The sequence below is a fragment of the Pan paniscus genome, chromosome 13, assembly GCF_029289425.2.
Source record: "Pan paniscus chromosome 13, NHGRI_mPanPan1-v2.0_pri, whole genome shotgun sequence".
In the NCBI taxonomy this organism is placed as follows: domain Eukaryota; kingdom Metazoa; phylum Chordata; class Mammalia; order Primates; family Hominidae; genus Pan; species Pan paniscus.
In genome coordinates this window covers 120455447-120474833 of record NC_073262.2, presented here as the reverse complement: position 1 = coordinate 120474833, position 19387 = coordinate 120455447, and the positions used below count along the sequence as shown (strand labels likewise).

At 54.4% G+C, this 19387-nt stretch overlaps 1 protein-coding gene across 7 annotated transcripts in view; it reads left to right on the top strand.

Moving 5' to 3' along the window:
* The window catches only part of TNS1 (tensin 1), a 212226-nt gene that overhangs the window by 171278 nt on the left and 21561 nt on the right, over positions 1-19387 (top strand). For 4 of the 7 annotated variants that reach the window (XM_063595275.1, XM_034955105.3, XM_063595276.1 and 1 more), the window contains exons 20-23: positions 3593-3789; positions 4638-4713; positions 8279-8371; positions 17919-18117. In XM_063595275.1, the coding sequence (XP_063451345.1) occupies positions 3593-3789; positions 4638-4713; positions 8279-8371; positions 17919-18117 (565 nt within the window). Of the gene's footprint in view, positions 1-3592; positions 3790-4637; positions 4714-8278; positions 8372-9456; positions 9481-9964; positions 10004-17918; positions 18118-19387 lie in introns of all 7 variants that reach the window. The other 3 variants (XM_008971927.6, XM_063595277.1, XM_034955104.3) reach the window with 2 other exon arrangements.

Sequence of the window (19387 nt, the reverse complement as noted above, 5' to 3'; positions counted from 1 at the left end):
TGAGGAATCCAGTCTTTTGGAAATCAGAAGACTGGAAAGAAGAGCTGGGTCTGTGAGGGTGGCAGTGGCCAGTCTGGGGGGTGCAGAGGAGGCACATCATGAAGCCTGACACCAGGGTACTCGTCGCATGATCCAGGGGCGGTGGGCAGCAGTGCTTTGCCAAAGTACATGTATCGGTCTGTGTCAGGGCTACAGCTCCCAGAATTGCAGGGTGTGCGAGTGTGCTTGTGAGTGTGTGTGCGTGTGTGTGTCAGATGAAGGGGATTAATTGCCTCCAGTCTGGCTCATGCTAGGGGAGCCTTGGAGTGAGCTGTTGTCCAGCACAGCACTGTCCTGGCAGAAGAGTGACGCCTCCCTGGGAAGGGGGCTGCTCTGGTGCCCTGCTCCTCAGGTCTGGGGGCCTGTGTGGAACCCTGGGGCTGGGGTAACTGCTCATCCTGGCAAGGCTGTGGGGAAGGCCTGATGCCCGTGTATGAAGCAGCCCTTAGAGAACGCCCAGGGCTCCTTGAACATAGGGTGTTAGGGTCCTAAAGATACTTTGTTTTCATAAGGGTACCCCAGCCTTCTCAGCCTCCTGGGAGCTTCTCTTCCTTTCTTCCTCTGGCCACACGGCCTCCTGCTGGGGTAGGGGCTGGCCCTAGAGATTCTGAGGGTGACCCAGTGGCCCCACTATGTACCCCCATCATCCCAGTGTCCTGCTGCCATTTCTGTTAGGCTGTGTGTGTGTGTGTGTGTGTATGTACATGCAAGCATGCACATGTGTGTCTGTGCAAGGCACCTGCCTCTGCCTGGGTGGGTGTAGGAGACAGAGGCCCTGAGAGAGAGAATGGGGCCAAAGACTGAGAAAGTCCTGGGGTGGAGGGTGGTGGCGGGAGGGAGGGAGGTGGGGAGAGCAGGCCTATTTTTATTATCAGTCAGCCTCTGGGACGTGAGAGAGGGTGTTCTCTCCATGACACTGGTTGTCAGCTTGTGTCCAGACACCCCAGCTTGGCTAAGGAACAATGGGGCTCTCTTCTCTCCCCTCTGCCACGCCAGTCTCCCCTCCCATAGAGCAAGACAAGAGAGAGGGAACATGTCTCTCCAGGCACTCCAGGCGGATCTGGGCTTGCCAAGGGGGACAACAGTGGGACACTGTGTTCAAAGAATGTGAGTGGCCCTGACTGGCCATTGGTGCCATGGGGCCATTGGTGCTCTGCAGGGGGAGGGGCTGGCCCCGTGGGAGTGGAATGCAGGGTCTTACCCTTCCGCAGAGGGAGGCACTGCCCTGCAGCTCCTTAGCTCTTTGGAGGTCATTCCCTCCATTTCCCTGCCTCTGGTCAGAATGCTCCCACGTGCCATTCTGGTGGTGATGGAGAGAGGACTGGGAAGGTGCAGCTCACCCTCAGATGGCTGACTGCCTCATGCCAGGATCTCACATTCTCTACGGATGTCAGGCGCCCCCTGCACCCCAAGCTGCTGCAGGCATCTGTGGCCCCTGAACGTGGAGAAAGCTTTGGGAAGGTTGGGCAGAATGTTCTTTGTTTGTCCAGGAGATTCGGTGCCTCAAATGCAAACAGATCTATTTTTTAACGGCAAACGTCAGATCCCCAAGCAGGGAAACTGGCCACCCCTTGAAAAGGCAGAGGGATCTGCCAGAAAGAGCTGCTGGGGGCAGAGGAGCCCAGAACTGAGACCAGCCCTAATGCATTTATTTTAACCTTGGGGCTGAACTGAGTTCCAAACCCCAAGAGCGTCTCCCAAATGGGCTTCTTCTGTCACAATTATTGTTAGAAAATCAATGGCTATGTCTGTTTCTCTCTAATGTTTTTGCCAGGAATGAAATCAGTGGCAGTGTTGGTCCAAGCTGCCCAGGAGACCTGAGTGGGATGGGGGCTCCGGGGAGCTAAGGCCTGGGAGCCTGGGGTTGCTGCAGGGTTGCAGCAAGCTGCCCACCCTTCCCAAAACCACACCCTTCTTTCCTTCAGGTAGATGCTCCTGGCAGCCTCTGGCTGGGTCTAATGGGACTCCTATTTTTCTGTTCTGCGAATAAGGGCTCTTCGAGGTGTGGGGCTTGTTTGCTTTAAGTGGAACAGTTTGTAAGTGGCAGAGTGAGGTCAGAGTCTAGTTTACTGTCCCCATCCTGGGCGCTATTTTCTTAGCTGAGATGGCAGCAGGGCTGCCCCTGATTAATAAAGAGCCCAAAGCGGAGACTCAGGGCACCACTCGGTACCTTCTGCATTTAATGTGCAAATGCCAGTCCTGCTGCTCTCCTGATGCGCCCCCCACCCCCGATTATGGGAGCCCCTGATTATGGGAGAGTATGAGGGCATGTCTCAGAGTGGCTGTGCCTATGTGAGTGTAAGTGTGTGTCTGCCCGTAGGCTTGGCAGCCGGCAGCCTGCTGTTCATGACAAGTAGGAAGGCTTCCCAGGCGGCGCTGTTTATGGCAGGCTTTGTGGCTGTGCCAGACTGGGGGTGCTGGGGGGCGTGCCTGGGGACATGCAGTCCTCATTGTGGATGGCAGAAGATGTTTCTGTCTGAATGAGGGTGATTTCTGCTTGGCTGTACTGGCACATTCCTAGGGGCTGGCAGTGTGTGTGCAGTGTGTGTGCACACACGCTGACCCATGTGACCTGAGGCCTTTGTTAAGTCCTAGTGGTGGTGAAAGCAGGGCTGGGAATCTCTTCCCAGAAGATATTCAAGACCAGAAACCCACGCTTCAGGCTGGGTCTTGGCCTCTGGGACCCAGGAAGTGAGTTTTCTAGGATTCTGGGAGCCAGCTCAATGAGGCAATGGATTCCGTGCCTCAGCCCAGCTGTGGGAAGAGGGAGTGGGAAGGAAGGAGGGTGAGATTAACAGCATCCCCAGGCCTGTGGAATGGGATTGGGATGGGAAGTACAGAAAAGCAGATGGAGCACACGACTTCTCTCTGTCTGCTCTTCAGCTGGGAGGGACATGGTGGGATCCGCCACCATCTTTGGGGCAGGGAAAAGGGGGCGGGGAGCTAAGGGGCCAGTATAAGGGGAGTTGGTAAGAGGTTCAGCGGTACACCGGATGAAGTTGGGGAACCCCAGAGAAAGCCAAAAATATCCCAGAGGCCAATTGGGGCTGGGGACTTCGTAACAAGGCTTAGTCATGTCTTTGTTTCTCCTTGGGAGCACCATTTGCAAGATGATGCAATTTAGCCCTTTCCAAGAGTTCTTCCCCGCAGGCTTGATGTTGCTGGTTGGTTGATGCAGTTGCCTTGGAGACTGTCTTTTCCCTCCACCTCCCCTCCCTTGTCTGGAAGCTCTGGCCCTCCGCCTCCAGGGGTTGGAAGTAGTTGACATCTGTTTCTTGTATCAGTCCTTTGTGTTCTTGGTCTCAGCTCTGTGTGGAGAGATTCCTGGTGAAGTCTGAGCCAATCTAAGCAGATCCCCTCTCCTGCAGAGAAAACCTGGGGTGTGAACAGAGTTGGACCCAGGAGGGCTGAGGGGAAGACAATGGGGGATGACAGGCGAGCCCCAGCATGGCCTCTGAGCTAGGAGGCACTGCCTTCTCTGATGGGGTTAGGCCGATTGATCATTTCTTACACAAAAATGCTCATTGTCCTCTACACCCTGCTTTCCTCCCAGGGGTACAGGCTCGGGAGAAGCAGTCTGCAGAACCCCCAGCCCCTCTGCGGAGGCGGGCGGCCAGTGATGGACAGTATGAGAACCAGTCTCCAGAAGCCACATCCCCTCGTAGCCCTGGGGTTCGCTCCCCTGTCCAGTGTGTCTCCCCGGAGCTGGCTCTTACCATCGCTCTCAATCCTGGAGGGCGGCCCAAAGAGGTGAGTCCTTAAGCTGTATCTTGGGGCTATGGATGGTAGTGGTGCCCACTTTAAATCTCCAGAAACCTGATGGTCAACTTGGCACTGATATCAGTATACTCAGTGATTTGTCTCCCCCTACGTCCTCACCCAAACTCTCTTCTCTGACATGTGGAGTCTGGGGCCCATTAAATAGCTCTATGTTCCCACTTCTTGCATTAATATTGAGATTGAAGTTTCCTTTTTGATTCCTAGAGAGAGTGCCTTAATAAGGTGGTAAGAATCCTGGGGATGATATAGGTGAACACAATTTCAAAACTCCAAACTAGATCCTGGAGAGTGGCAAAATTATTTTTGGACCCTTTGCAGATATAAGGTTTTTCTCAGGAGATTTAATTTTCATTCCAAAAGATTTGCATTTCTAAGACATTTCAGTAGTTGGAGGCAGTGAGTCTCAAACTTCATCATGAGTAACAACCAATGGGGAGCTTGTTAAAACTGTAGCTTCCCAAATCCACCTCCAGAGATTTCAGGGTAGTAGATCTGGATGGGACCCAGGAATCTGCATTTTAAATGTGTGCCCTGGAATATTCAGATGTAGGTGGTCCATGGGCCACATTGAGGGAGCGAGTGTACTGGCCTATAAAAGCCAGGCTAATGAGTCATTCTGGATAGAAGTGGCTTGTGGATATCTTTTCTCTCCTGCCTGTGGCAGGACCTGTCTCCTGCCCTGAGCACCAGTGAGGAGCCAGGCTGACGAGGGGATATGGGGGCTGGTTAACTCACTGTCCTCATACCTGAGGTCATCTGAAGGGGAAATCTCTCCTTCTCATGGTTTCCCTCTTTTTCTCCCCTGTGTTCTCCCACAGCCCCATTTGCACAGCTACAAGGAGGCCTTCGAGGAGATGGAGGGAACCTCCCCGAGCAGCCCACCGCCCAGTGGGGGTAAGAATTCCCTGTAAAGCTCGTCTTCCCTGTGTCCCCTCCAGTCCCTCAGCTCAACCCTGCCTGTGGGAGTGCCCCAGGCCTGAGGGTTGGGGGTGACAGTGCCCCAGGTGGGGCCAGAACGTGCTGCTCCTCACCCCCATGGCCCCTTCTCTTCCATTGCTTGTGGCCATTGTCTTCTCCGTCGTCCACACTCACACATCTAAGGGTGCAGCCGCCCCAGTTTTAGGGTCCAGACTGAGTGACCATGGGACTCTGGGCTCCCACATTATGGAGTTTTCTTACTTGTTTTGAGTCTTTTTACGTCCACACTCAAAAGACCCTACCATCTTAGCATGACTCTTTGTGACTTGACTTTGACTTTGTTTCTGACCTCCATTTCTCCTGCATCCAGACACCTCTTCCATTCCAGGCAACCTATTTAGCTTCTACCAAGGAGAGAGGGACCCAGGACCCTCAGGCTGAGAGAGCCCCCAGCTCATCCATCCTTGGCCTCCAGGCAGAGGCATTTAGCCCCCAGCCCCTATACACTTACTGGGGAGGCAGATCCCCAAAGGACAGAGACACATCCATCTAAAGCCAAGACCCAAATGAGCCAAGGCATGGGGCAGTGTTCCTTTTTATAGAAGAAGAGACATGAAGAGGAACTGGAGGAGGTGGTTGTGGGGAAGGAAGTGATGGATTAATACCAGGCCGCAAGGGACTCAGTGTACTCAGGAGAGGCCTGGGTCAGCACGAGAAGGAGACACTGGTGCTGTTCAGGGATCAGGTTGGCTGGGCCTGGCTCAAGCTATCCACTGGCCCTGGTGAGAGGAGGGAGAACTGGAGCTGTCTGTGCATTCCCCTAGGGGCTGGCTGTCCTGTACTGGAGAGGAATGTGGCAATGTACGTGGCCCCTGTGCCAACAGAACTTGTGTTGGCTGCCATCCTGGGCATGAGGAGGCTGAAGCTGTGACTGATTGGCGGCCCCAGGAAGCTGTGGCTCTCCCTTAAGCAGTACTGTCCAATGGAAATATACTATGAGCACATTTATAATTTAAAATTCTCTAGTAGTCACATTAAAAAGCATAACAGGAAAGTGGTTAAATTAATTTTAATAACATTTTTGTTAAATCCAAAATATCCTTTCAATAGGCAAATAAGTCAATAAAAATATTGAGCTATTTTACAATCTCTTATAAAATGTAAGAAGAAACTGGTGAAATTCATTTTAATATGTTTTATTTAACCCCAGTCTAAAATATTAGCATTTCAACATATAATCAATGTAAAAAAGAACGGGATGTTTTGTGTTCTTTTTCATACTTTAAAACCCTGTGTGTGTTTCACACTTATGGCATGTCTCTGTTCACACTGGTCACCCTGCAACGGCTCTGCAGCCATGTGTGGCTCGTGACTGCTGTGCTGGACAGGGTGAGCCTAGAGCAGGTTACGTGAGAGCCAGCTCTGCAGCCTCTTGTGACTGCGGGGAACCTCTCTCACTTTCCACGGTGACATCTGCTTCCATTCACTGTTAGCTGTAAATGGCCAGGGAAAGGACATCACCTTGCCTTGGGTGGAAGCCACCTGGGCTGTGCTAGAACTGGGTTTTGCCTTCTTCTCTCCCTCCTCTTGGCCAGCCATGGGTACCTCGGTGAGAAGTCAGAGGTTCCATAGACACACAGGGTTAGGGAGAGAAGACAGAAGGTGGAGAAACGTGTGGAATTTTTCTCTCAGGAAGCAAAAGACTTGCCTGGCTTTAGCGTCGCCCACTCATCTGCCTCAGCAGAAGGGCCCAATTGCCCAGGAACTGGGGGAACGAGGAATTCAGGAGCTGGAGGTGAACAAGGGAGGAACCAGGAGAGAGCTCCTGCCCTGTCTGGTCCTCTCGTCCGCTTCACCTCCTCACGGGCCCACCTGCGCCTCCGCTGCACCAGTTGGTTAAACATGCGCGTACCTGTGGGCGGGGGCTGCTTCGTGGTTATTCCATGAATGACCGTCTCTGAGGCCAGGCATATTATTTCATAATTAATTTCATTCAACCGCCATTGGTTTGACAAACATTAATAAGTGTTTGATAAGTGTCTATGAGCAAGACACCATGACAGGGAAGAGGGGGTGTGGCGGTGGTAGAAACAGAATCTGTGTGTGTCTATGTGTGTGTGTGTGTGTTTGTGTGTGTGTCTATGTAAAGACAGAGGGAGGATAGACGGAGACATGAGGCCTAGAGCTATCCCATACCTGGAGGTGTATGTTTGTACCCATTTGTCCCCTATGCTGTGTTTGTTCTTTGGACATCCAAGGACAGAGTGAGGGTGAAGGGCAGGGGTGTGCCACTCATCTGGACCCCTGTGATATCTTCCTGTTCCCACGTGCATGTGGGTGTTTACCTGCACAAATGAGTTATGTATGTTGCTTGCATGGAGAGAGAGTGTATTTTTTCATTGTTGTAAGATTCCTGTAGGTCTGACTGTCTTTTGGGGAAAGCAGCAGGGGCAGGGAGGGTCGTGGAGCATTTGCTGCTGGTGGTTCCTGGGCATCTGAGGGCCACAGCTAATCTGTTGAGGCCATTCGGCAGGCAGAGTATCCTTGGGGCTGTGGTCTCTGCAGGCTCCCAATGTCGTTGATAGGAGACACAGAGTTCATTTTTTAACTTCTTCTCAGAGCTGTGTCAGGAGACATGGCAGCTGCCACCCAGGTATCTCGTGACCGGGCATAACAGCCACCCTGCAGATCAGCTCTGAATCTGGCCAGGTTCTTGGCTAATGGGAAAAAGCCAGCAGCCCTTTCTGACCTTGTGTGTTACATGACACTTGTAACCCAGATGGGCGGCCTGGGAGGAGCCCAGGCTTCGTGTAGGGAGTGGGTGCTCTTGGCACCCACTATAGAAGTCTATAGGCTTCTCCTCCTTCCAGGACACTGAGGTTTGGGGGGACAGAGCCCCACATTGAGAAGTTCTCTCCTCCTGGGCTTTTCAAGGGACATGCTTGGCCGAGGGCTGGCCTGAGGTCTCAGGGTTGGCGTGGCTCTGGCCCATTATCTCCTTCTGTCTCTGTCCTTTACAGGGTGTGCCATCCTGAGGCCCAATTTTCTTCTGTTCTCTTCTGAATCCATCCAAGTACATGTTTTAAATGGACTGTGTGTGTCTGTGTGTGTGTGTGTGTGTGTGTGTGTGTGTGTGTGTGTGTGTTGGGTGAGGGTAGGAAGAGGGATGAGAGAGTATTATAGAGAAGGTCAGAGACAGCTGCAAAAGCCTGCGTGTGTGGTATAAGCCATTGCAAAGTAAAGGGACTGCAGCGAGAAGCTAAGGGCCTAGGGGTGGAAATGATTCTCTCAAGATTGGGGCCAGAGCCAGGGCAAGGTTGCCATTTCCTGAGTCTTTCCCTTTATCCTTTAAACTGTTCAAATGTAGAGAAATACGGAGGCAGGAAAGGGCAGTGGAGCCCAAAGCGCTGGGCCTCAGGGTGGTTCCTCGGCACCGTCTCCAGCCCCCCAGCCCTCACTAAGCGTGCCCTCACCTGCCTGGCGTGTCTGCCCTCCTGCCCACCTCTCACTCCCCGTGTCTCCCCTCTTCTTCCTGGCACAGTGCGGTCCCCCCCGGGTCTGGCCAAGACACCCCTGTCTGCTCTGGGCCTGAAACCCCACAACCCAGCGGACATCCTGTTGCACCCCACAGGAGGTGAGTTGGGAAGAGGGAAGATGGGGAGGGGGGCCAGGGGGAGGAGGACTCCTGTGGTTCTGGACAGAAACCCGGGTCTCAGAATCTGGTCAGCAGCCAGCTTTGTGCCCACACTGATGTCAGGCCTGGGTTGGGGCTCTCTGTGTAGGGGTTGGGGGTGACAGATTTCCTTGCAGCCTTCCTGTCTGTTGACTTGTGGAGTCTGCACAACTCCCAGCCTCCTCTAGCTGGGGGCTTTGGAGGCCTGGTCTCAGTTTCCTTGATGGTGTTGAGATCTCTGCTGGAAGCCACACATTCTAGGTGTTCAGGCCCTCGGGTACACGTACATGGGCGCACATACATGCACACCTGGGTACATACACATGTACACACACACACACAGAGTCAGAGAAGCACGCCCCTGCTGCTGTGTGCCAGGGCCTCTGCTGGCAGCCCAGCTGGCTCTGCTCTGAGCATCCACGAGGCATCACAGGCATTCACCTGGCATTCAGGTGAATTCACCTGGCATCCACGAGGCATCACTTGGCATTCAGAGTGGTCTCTAGGTCTGCCTCTTCAGGCCCACAGAACCCTACCAGAGAAACCCATGACTAGCAGTGGCCATCATTGCCTGCCGTTTCCTCGATCCCCTTGCCCTCAGCCCAGGTCTTCTCTTGACTGTCAAAGGACCTGCCACCTCCGGGCTTCTGACTCTCCCTGGCCTGTGCTCATCCCCCATCCCTACTCCCGATGCTGGCTGCATCTTACTCTGCTGCTGAGGAGAGCAGCCCAAGCTCTGAGAAAGGAAGGAGGATGGCTGCTTGGCCTCCCTGGGGTCAAACAGCCTGTCCTGTTGGCACGGTAGAGGGCAGGGCCCTGGGCCTGTCTGGGAGAAGGTGCTCCTCTGAGCAGACACCACCCCAGGTTCACACCTCCTACCTCCTCCTCCCATTTCCCAGCTCCTCTCCTTCTTATGGTGGAGGGAGACAGGGCTCCCTGGGCCCTTGGTGGCCATGTGGGGCCACTGAACTCAGAAAGCTGCTCCCTGGACTCTGGTTTTAGGGCTGGGTGGGGGCTATTGGGGTCAACTTTACTTTTTTCCTTAGTTACCAGAAGACGGATCCAGCCAGGTAGGTGGGCAGTGGCATGCATTTGTGACCCATGAAGCCACGCGGCTGGGCATAGCCTCCCACTCAGAGTGTCGGCATGGCCAGGGACACTGAGCCACGGGGGATCAGTAGAAGGGGGCTGGGGGCTGCCTCTCACCAGCCAGCACACTCCTGCTTGACACTCGGCCCACAGAGCCCTGGGCACAGGGGCTGCGAGGGGCTCAGGCTCCTGAGAGCCGGGGACTCAACTATGCCTCGGAGCCTTGGGGTCCTTTGCAGGGTGGGCCTCGGCCTTCCCCTTGGAGTCCTTCTGTGGACAGCGCAAATCCGCCCTGGCCTCACCCCAGCTTTCCCATCTCCGTTTTCTCCACAGATTCTCTTTCTCAAGAAATAATCCCTGTTAATCTCTTTCTCTCTTTTTCCTTTTTTGCTCTTCCTCATCTTCACCACCTGCCCTTCTTTCCTGCCTCTCCTTCCTCCCACCTCTCTTCTCGTCTTCCCTCAGAGGAAGATGAGGGGAAGGTAGTGGTCAGGCTGTCAGAAGGTAAGTGGCATTTGCTGTGGCTTCCTGCTCTCTGGGTCTGGAAATGGCTTTTCACGCAGGGCTTGAAGAGGCTGGCTGGAGGCAGCTCTCTTTCCTCACTGGGACTCAGGCAACCAGGCACATGGCCTTCCTGTCCCCCAACGCTTGGTGATGAGATACCACCCTGGACACCTCCTAAGTCCTGATGGGGGAGCTTGTAGCTGCCAGGCGCTGGCTCAGGCACAGCCAGTGTCTGGGGGCTCCTGCAGTGCCACCTTGTTGACCAAAACGCTCCTCTTGCACCTTCCTCTCCCAGCGCCATTTGCACCAGCCTGCCTGGTGTGCAGCAGCTCATAGAGGTAGACAGGGAGGGACTCAGATCCCCTTTCCCAGGGCGTGCTCCACAGGCATTTCTCAGAGAAGAGATTCTCCACGTTGGCACCACTGACGTTTTGGCCTGAATGACGCCTTTTTTTTTGAGATGGAGTTTTGCTCTTGTTGTCCAGGCTGGAGTGCAGTGGCACGATCTCGGCTCACTGCAACCTCTGCCTCCCAGGTTCAAGCAATTCTCCTGCCTCAGCCCCCTGAGTAGCTGGGATTACAGGCGTGCACCACCACGCCCAGCAATTTTTTCTTTTTTTTGTATTTTTAGTAGAGATGGGGTTTCACCATGTTGGCCAGGCTGGTCTTGAGCTCCTGACCTTAGGCGATCCACCCACCTTGGCCTCCCAAAGTGCTGGGATTACAGGTGTGAGCCACTGTGCCTGGCCCTGAATGACTCTTTGTTGTGGGTGCTGCCCTGTGCACTGTAGGAGGATTAGCAGTGTCCCTGGATTCTACCTGCTAGATGCCAGTAGCTCTCACTCAGTCATGACAGTCGAAAATGTCTCCAACATTGCCAGTGTCCCCTGGGGGGATAATTCTCCTGGCACAGAGCCCCCATCTTAGAGCCACGATTTGCCCTCTGGAAGCCCTGCCTGGTTTCCTATCAACACAGAAAGTACTAAGTCTGTCTTTTGGGGATCTCAGACAACTTTGCGTGTTTCAGGAAATCTATGGACTCACCGTGTATACAATAATGCATTGGAATTTCCATGCACGTAATTCTGAAAAGCAGTTTCAAGGAGTTGGCATGTCTATGGGTCCCAGAGGAACCCCTGATTTAGATGAGCCCTGCACTGGGCACCAGGGAAGCAGAGAGGGGGCATAATCAGGTGGGAGGCCTTGGACACACTAGGAGCAGAACTCGAGTGAGGACTCAAACCAGCAGGTGAAACAAAGTGGGTGCCAGCCTGGGCGGGAGGCCAGGGTGTGGTTCTGGGCACTGGCATCCCCCCCTCAGGAAGATGGGGCAAGGTGGGTGCTGTGATCACTTCCAGTTCTGATGGGTTAGGTGTTCTGACTTCCCACCTGGGCCCTGGGCCGATTGGCTGGTTTTCTAAGGCCTATTTCCCATTTTCCTTTGACCACACCACCTTGATTTTCCACCCCCTAAGCGGGGATGGCCTGTGCTCCTCTAAATCTGCTGTCACCCAGGTAGGAGGGTTGGAGTTCCCCAGAAGACTTTGCCCTCTCCTGACCAGCTGGGGTTTGGGCAACGGCATCAGGCTGCTCAGGGGCTGCAGAACAGGGCAGCTTCCAGAGACAGAACAGGTGGACCACAGCATGCTTCCCTCTGCTGGGAACGGCCCCTCCTTGCTCCCCTGCAGCCTCATGCTTGGGGAAAGGGCTTTCTCCCAAGCTGGAGGCTGACTGCTGGTCCTGGCAAGGCAGGAGCTGGGAGAGAGAGTCTAGAATTAGCTGGAGCTCAGAGCCAACGTTTCTGTGCTTCAGATGCCGGACCACACAATAGGCTCTCAGCTCTCCTCGCAGCTGGTTGACTTTAACAGACCCGTGGTATCTCGAACACTCTCCATGGGAAGGGCCATGGGGTGGATTATCCAGCAAGCTGGCAGAGCCTGGTGATTGCGTCTCTCACTCTGGGGTGACTTCAGGGGCGTGGGCCTCGACAGGACTGAACTATCTGCCAATTGCACCTGCTGAGTTACTCTCATCTTACAGGGCCCCAAGTGCTCTGGCCAGAGCCACAGAGTTTGGAGGGGAAGGTTCTTAGGGGTTAACTCAGCCACACCCATCGTTGTCACAGATATGCAGCTGACATCAGCACTGTGGGTGGTGTTGGGGGATCTGCCCAAGGTCACAGTTAGGAGGTAATGGAGCCAGACTGGAGTTATTGGTCTCCTGTCTCTTCCTCAAGTGGCCATTTCAAAGTCCTTCTCCTGCCTGCAGGCACCGTGCCCTGGGATTCCAGCGTGGGAGTTGGAATTGCTGCCCGTGGCCTGGGGAGTGGAGCAGGGAAGGGGCAGGGAGCAAAACTGTGGGCAGCCAGTTCCTTATTTCCTGACTCATGTGCCACTGCCCGGGTCAGACTAAAGCTCATTCTTTGCTGACCCTCTGAGGCTCTGCTTGATTTCCTTGCTGATACTTTGATGGGAAATTCAGAAAAAAATGCCAGTGAGGCAAAAATGGCCAGAGGCAGGATTACTCGGCTTGGGGAAAAGAATACTTTGAGGGATGTCTGCTATGTCCCAGGCGCTGTGTGAAACACTTTACATTCATTCATTCTTTCATGCATTGATTCATTTATTCATAATACTTTGTGCGCTGACTGTTTGCCAGGCTTTGGGAATATAAGGATGTGTTAAGGCAGCTGGTGAGGAGAGTGATGCCAACAGACATTTCAATACTAGGCAAAAGTGCTGAGCTGAGGTAGGAATAGGATGTCATGGGGGCTGGGAGGAGGGGGCATGTGGCTCAATCTAAAATGTTTGGAATTCTAACTTTTGAGCTTCTAGATCTGGGACCTGGGGGTTTCCATATTCCCTTCTTTCTTTCCCACCCACATGTCTTGATTTTAGTTAGGGTGGGTGTGCCCCTTCTCTCCAAGCAAAGAGCGTCTTTGGGGAGACAGAAAATGCACTCCAGGGTGTGGACAAGGAGCTGACAGTGCCAGACCGGAGGAGCCCAAGTCACCCTGTGCTGCAGCTGCTCTTCACCGCCAGCAGCCACTTGGCAGGGTTTGGGCTCCTGGAATGTTCTACATGAAGCACCCTCCCTGTCCCCACCTCTCCCGCCCTGCCCAGCTCCCTGTAGCCTCTGATGCAGCTGCTCCAGGATTGGAGGGAAGGAGGAAAACAGCAGGAGAGGTGGTGCGAGTGAGGAGTGGAGGAAGGCAGGGATGGGCGGCTAGGAGCAGCGGGGGCAGCAGCAGGGCTGGTTCTGAACACTGGGCCTGGAATTGGCAGGAAAGAATTAGGAAGAACTTTCTTTCCTGCCTCTTCTCACCTGATCCTAGCTGGGCAGGTGGGTATCCTCATTCCCACTTTGCAGATGAGGAAACTGAGTCCCAGAAAGTATCTAGTAAGTGCACGGGTGGTGGGTGAGGGGAGAGCTTGCAAGTAGAAGTATATTGTCCTGGGGTGGGAGAGAGAGAAAGAGCCAGGGAATAGACAGAAAAAGGAAGCATTTTCACTATGGAAATCTGCATCTGAAAACTTGGGAAAACTAATGTTTAGCCCTGAAGATGGGTTTTAAACAGTTCTGGAGATGAACTCAGGAAATCAAATAACTTCTCAAAGGTCCTTCCTGCTCTGGGTTCATGAGGAGTAGAGATTGTATGGAAGGGCTTCGTTCATCTCCACCCCATGATCTGGGACTGGAAGGGGCAGGTAGGGGTGGCAGTGGGAGGGCAGACCAGCTGGCCAAGGAAGAGGATGCACTGGGAAGGAGAAAGGAGGTGGGGGCCCGGTGAGGGCAGGGCCAGGTGGGGCTGGGTCTGAGTGGCCTTGGCTAGGTTGGCCACCCAATGCACAAGGGCTGTTTCCAACATTGTGGTCAGAATGGATGCTGCTGCTTCTCCCTGGGCGAGCCATCCTGTTCCCCAAGTTCAGACTCCCAGTGTCTTGAGAACTCCTCTGGTGTTCTGCAGTTTAGGAGCTGAAGGGGCCAATGGGACTGTTGCCTTAAGAACTTGGCCATCCTATCGAGCCATCTCAGGGTTTCTAATACACTGTCCCATGGGCCCTCCATGCAATCTTACCCTCAGACTCCCAGGCTGCAGCTCAGGTGCCTGTGTTTAGGCCAGAAGCAGTTAGTAGACCCAGCCTTGTCTAATGGCAAGTAAGCACCCGCAAGCCACAGGCTTGGCTGTGTCCTGACTACAGGACGGGGTGGTGCGGCCCACTTTATCTCAGTTTTACTGTTGCTAGCAGGGGTACCTGTACTTCTTTAAAAGGGTGGAGCGTAGGACAATGTGAATTGCTTACCTAATGTGTGGGTCAGGGGCCTGGTGGGAAACTGATGGTTCATTCCAATGGAGCAACCTAGGACAGTTGATGGACTCTTAAAAGGTCTGGGCAGAGCAGTGAGGGATGGTAAAGCACCCCGAGTGCTCCCTATCAGGAGCAGGGAGCCATCCTCCCAGGCCTTAAGGAACCAGGAGGGAGCTGGAGGGCAGGGCTGCTGACTGGAGTGTGGCTAGAGGGAGGTGGGTAGGGGATGTAGCCACTGGCACCTTGCCCTTCTCTCTCCCTCCCTCTCATACCCTGCCAGTCCCTCCTTACTAGCCAAAGGCCAAAGCTATCCTGAGCCAGAGACTAAGGGGGTCTGGATGACATAGTAAATAAAAGTCTGCCTTCAGGGATGCAGATCAGGGTAGAGAGTAGATCAGGAGCGACGTCAGTGAATTGGAGAAGAGCACAGACCTTCTTCACAGTGTCATTCACATAGGTTTCAACTTGAACTTCAGGGAATGAGAAAAATGGATGTGTGCCTCTGAGGTCTTACTATGTGTCTCTGGATGGGGCTGGAGGGTAAGGATCATGCTTCTGTGACTTTGTGGAGCACATGCAGATTGAGGGCCTGCTGTGTGCCAGGTGCTGTGTGAGGGCTCGGCACACAGATCAGCTAGGCAGGCTCTGGGAGCCCACGGGCAGCCAAAGAGTGGCTTTCTCTCCCTGGCTGGGAGAGAGGTGGTGCCGAGAGCCGTGGGGACCTGGGTGTAGCCATGATGAGTGCCTGGAAGGGTCTGGGAAGAGTTTTCAGAGAGTGACCTAGGGTGGCAAGAGACGGGAGGGGAGGGTGGACTCTGATCTTGGGTGTCATTTGCATGGCTGTGGGTGAGACTCCCTCTGATGTTCTCTTCTCCCAAGCTGGGTTACCAGTTGCCCAAGACTAAAGACACTCACTGAAACTATTGGCTTCCCGACTTGCAGAGGGTTGTATGTGCAGTGGGTAAGGGCAGGTTGGGGCCAGACTGCCTGGGTTCCTTGGCTGACTGTGCCCCTTGCCAGCTGTGACCTGGGCAAGGTACTTACATCCCCCGAATCCTACTTTTCCTGTATAATTGTTTGCTCTTTTTATCACTAGGAATAGCCCTATGGAGTTGGCTCTTCTCTGCCTGATGGGCTGAAGTGCTGGATAGAGCCAGCTCTGGGTGTCCTGTGAGCCTATGGGCCCTGTCTAGGTCACCCAGAGCCAGCTTGTGAGTCTGGAGACTCTGGTGCTAGTGTTCACTGCCACTAATTATCCATGTGTCCTGGGCACACGGCTCCACCTCTCTGGGCTGAGGAGATCAGCCCTGATAGGTTAGATCAGGGGTCAGCACACTGTGGCAGCTGGTCAGATCCTGTCCACTGACTATTTTGGTAAAGAAAGTTTGATTGCAACCCAGCCATGCCCATCCACTGTCCTGTTGTTTATGTAAGCTGTCACACCACAGCAGCAGAGTTGTGTAGTTGCAACAGTGACAGCCTAACCCACCAGCCTAAGATATTTACTATTAAGTCTTTACAAAAAAGTGTACTGGGCCTGGTCAGGGGATATCTGCATTGTCTTCTAGTTCCAGCAGAGCCTCGTGCTTGGGTGGCACAGAATCCATGCCTTTGGTATGAATTTGGCCTGGGCCTTCTGCGAGGGGGGTGGGTGGCCTGGGCTGGTTGAGGGAGGCTTTCGAGGAGGCCTTGCTGGCACTGCCTACATGGATTCCAGCTTTGGGTGCCAAGGTGCCTGGTTCTACATCACCTTGTGCCTGCTACCTAGAATAGACCTCCCGTGCCTGCCTCTTTGCAGACAAACTGCCCCAGCCTTGTCCACTGTCTTGCTGTTGGGTGGAGGGGGTTCTGTATGGGGACAAAAGACAGACGGGCAGGCTGTGGCTGGAGCTGTGTGCAGACTCCATTGCAGCCTCTGGGTCCTGCTCTGTAAACGGTCCTGTGCTGAGGGACCATCCTCTTCCGGTGTCCAGAGAGGCCTCTGGCCTGGGTGTAGGATGTCAGACCTGAGGGCCACCCCGGAAGCCACTCCACGGAGGCCATGCCCCTATGCAGCAAAGGCTGGAAGCACCCTGCTAGCACCCTGGTGACTAGGCTCCTTCCAAATTAAGGTTTTCTTTGGGCTAAGGGGAGGAAGGTTGCATTTCAGCTAGCTGGACCCCAGGCCTGTCACCCATGAGGGACCTGGAGGAGGGACCTGGAGGATCTGACTATTTTGGTAAAGAAAGTTTGATGGCAACCCAGCCATGCCCATACACTGTCCTATTGTCTATGTAAGCTCTCACACCACAACAGCAGAGTTGTATAGTTGCAACAGTGACAGCCTGACCCAACAGCCTAAGATATTTACTATTAAGTCTTTACAAAAAAGTGTACTGGCCCTGGTTAGGGGATCTCTGCATTGTCTTCTGGAGGAGACCTGGAGGAGGGGGCTCTTCTCCAACTCTGACCATTGCAGTCTTGGCCAGCAGGGGCTGCAGGGGCCTGGCCTCCTGAGGGATGCACAGACTCTGGTTCTTCAGTTTCTCAGGCTGATTTCAGTGGATGCCTTAGTTGTGGGCAGTATGGCTCTGTACTCAGGCCAGGTTCCTCCTGGGTAAGACAGGGACAGGGTGGGATTTGGAGGTGGTAGGAATGACATTCCTCCCGGATCATGGCCCGGGGTAAACAAGAGCGTTCTGTTGCTTCTTCCTCTTTCAAGCGGAGTTCGTTTGGGAGCTGGCCTCAGAGGCCGTAGAGGAGTTGGGCAGGTGCTGGTCTGGGAGTCGGGCCATCTGGGGACCTAGTCATTTCCCTTGTCGGGCCTCAGCATCCATCCTTATCTGTAAAATGGCCTTTTCTAGCATGTGTCCCCCACCCCCTCTTAGGCTGTTTTGAACACCAGGTAGTGCCGTGTATAATGAGGTCCTCTGTAAACTGCTCAGTGCTACAGGAATGCCAGAGGTGGGCGATGGAATGTTGAGTTCCGCCTGGGAATGGGGTTCCCTGATGCCAGTCTCTAGAGGAATGCTGAGTGTGTCAGGCAGAGAGGGGTGGGTGTGTCTTGGCATTGAAGGGGCTGGTGAGTCTACAGCAGCCCCACAGGGCAAGACTCACCAGTGCAGGCCTGTTGCTAGGTGGCCAAGGCTGTTTCTGGATTCTGGGCAGGGGGTGGAGCTCACATGAACTCTGGCACTGTCCTGGGATACAGGCAAGGCAGGGATGGACCTCTGGGCCCGCTGTAGGGCCCCAGACTCTAGTGGCACCAGGAGAACCTGGAAGGGCCTGGGTGCTGAGCAAGATCATTGAAGAAAGAGAGCAGCCAAAGGGGGTGCCAGCTATGGACAGCCTCCTAGTCCTTGGAGGGAAGAGTCTCTGATGGCCATGTTCTGAGGCGGGGCCTGGGATCCATTTCAGGGCCCCCTCCTCTGAGCAAGGCCCTGGTGAAAGGTCACTGCAGGGCAGGGTGGGTCTGGGCAGGCAGGAGCCCTGCCTGTCCTTTGGGGGCTATTCCTATGTTCCCAGGCAGGAGTCCAGGAGGCTGTGTTCCAGGGGAGGTTGGGTGGGACCTGCACTGCACCCCTGTGGATCTGTGCTCAGTGTCTCTGTCCTCTTGCCCCTTCCAGAGCCCCGGAGCTATGTGGAGTCTGTGGCACGGACAGCGGTGGCTGGACCCCGAGCTCAGGACTCTGAGCCCAAGAGCTTTAGCGCTCCAGCCACCCAGGCCTATGGCCACGAGATACCCCTGAGGAACGGGACCCTGGGTGGCTCCTTTGTCTCCCCCAGCCCCCTCTCCACCAGCAGCCCCATCCTCAGTGCTGACAGGTAAGCCGGGAAGGGGCAGTGGGTGGGAGATGAGAATCCGGGCCTGGGACTGGGACGGGATGGGTGAGGCCTCCTGGATCTGTTGCCTATGGCGTGGACAGGCAGAAAGCATACCCAGATGGCGGCACCTTGCAAACCAGTTCATCAAGGTGCATTGAGGGCACATGTCCTGCACGCTGAATCCTGTGGGGAGCCCAGTGACCTATAATTCCCAGGCCGCATTCAATTCCGCCCATCCAAAACTGCGCTGGAAGGAGTGAAGGGTACCACGGTGAATGTGGCAAAGTCCTTCCCCAAGTTGAAAATCTACCAACAGTAATGACTTATGTAGTGGGCTCATCCTAGGTACCTGGCACTTTGCTAGGTGCTTTATGCAGTTATTTAATCCTCGCAGCAATCCTGGGAGGTGAGCACTATTATTGTTCCCACTTTTCAGAAGAGGAAACTGAGGCATAAAGGTGCCACAGCTAAGCAGTGGCAGAAATCAGATTCAGGTGGAAGCGTGTGGTTCCAGAGCCCGCATCTCTATCCTCTGCCCCAGACCTGCGTCATGGCGCCCTCCCTGCACAGGATGAGAGTCAGATGGGCCCAAAGCCCACACATGAGTGAAGGGCTTGGAGCTCAGAACAAGGGGCCATTATTTCTGGCTAGGGATGCAGGGAGGATTTCTGAGGGCTGGAGGCATTTGTGAAGGGTGTAGAGGAAGTAGCAGGATGTTGAAAGATGAAGAAAGAGAGACAGGGCATTCCAGAAGGACAGCCCAGCAGGGACAGAGGACTGGGCTGTGGCCATGTTGGGAGTGTGAGGCTGAGGGCATGTGGCCTGCCATTAGGGGGTGCCTGGGTGGATGGATGGCTGGCATCCATATTTCTGAGTGCATCATACAGAGATGAAAGCCCAGAGGTGGGTGACAGTCCCTGCTGACAGGCTTAGTGGAGGGGTGCAGCAAGGAGCTGCTTGACTGGGGTAGTGGGGGTGAAGGTGGAGGGGACAAAGAGATGGGATGACGGCATAGGAAAGGAGGGTTGCCATCAGCTCAGGCAAGGCATTGAGTGCCAGGCAAAGGAGGAGGACCTAGGAGGTGTCGCCCCCAGGAGGGGAGACTCTGCCCTGACCATCCCTTCTTCGCCGTGCCCACTGCCCTCCCTAGCCTGGGATGTCACAGAGCCTGCAAATTCCCCTGCCAGGCCCAGTGGGTCCAGTTTGCTGCACAGTCTACATTGGCTCAATGCTGAGCCTCCCCTGCAAGTGGGGGCACCATGGGAGGACT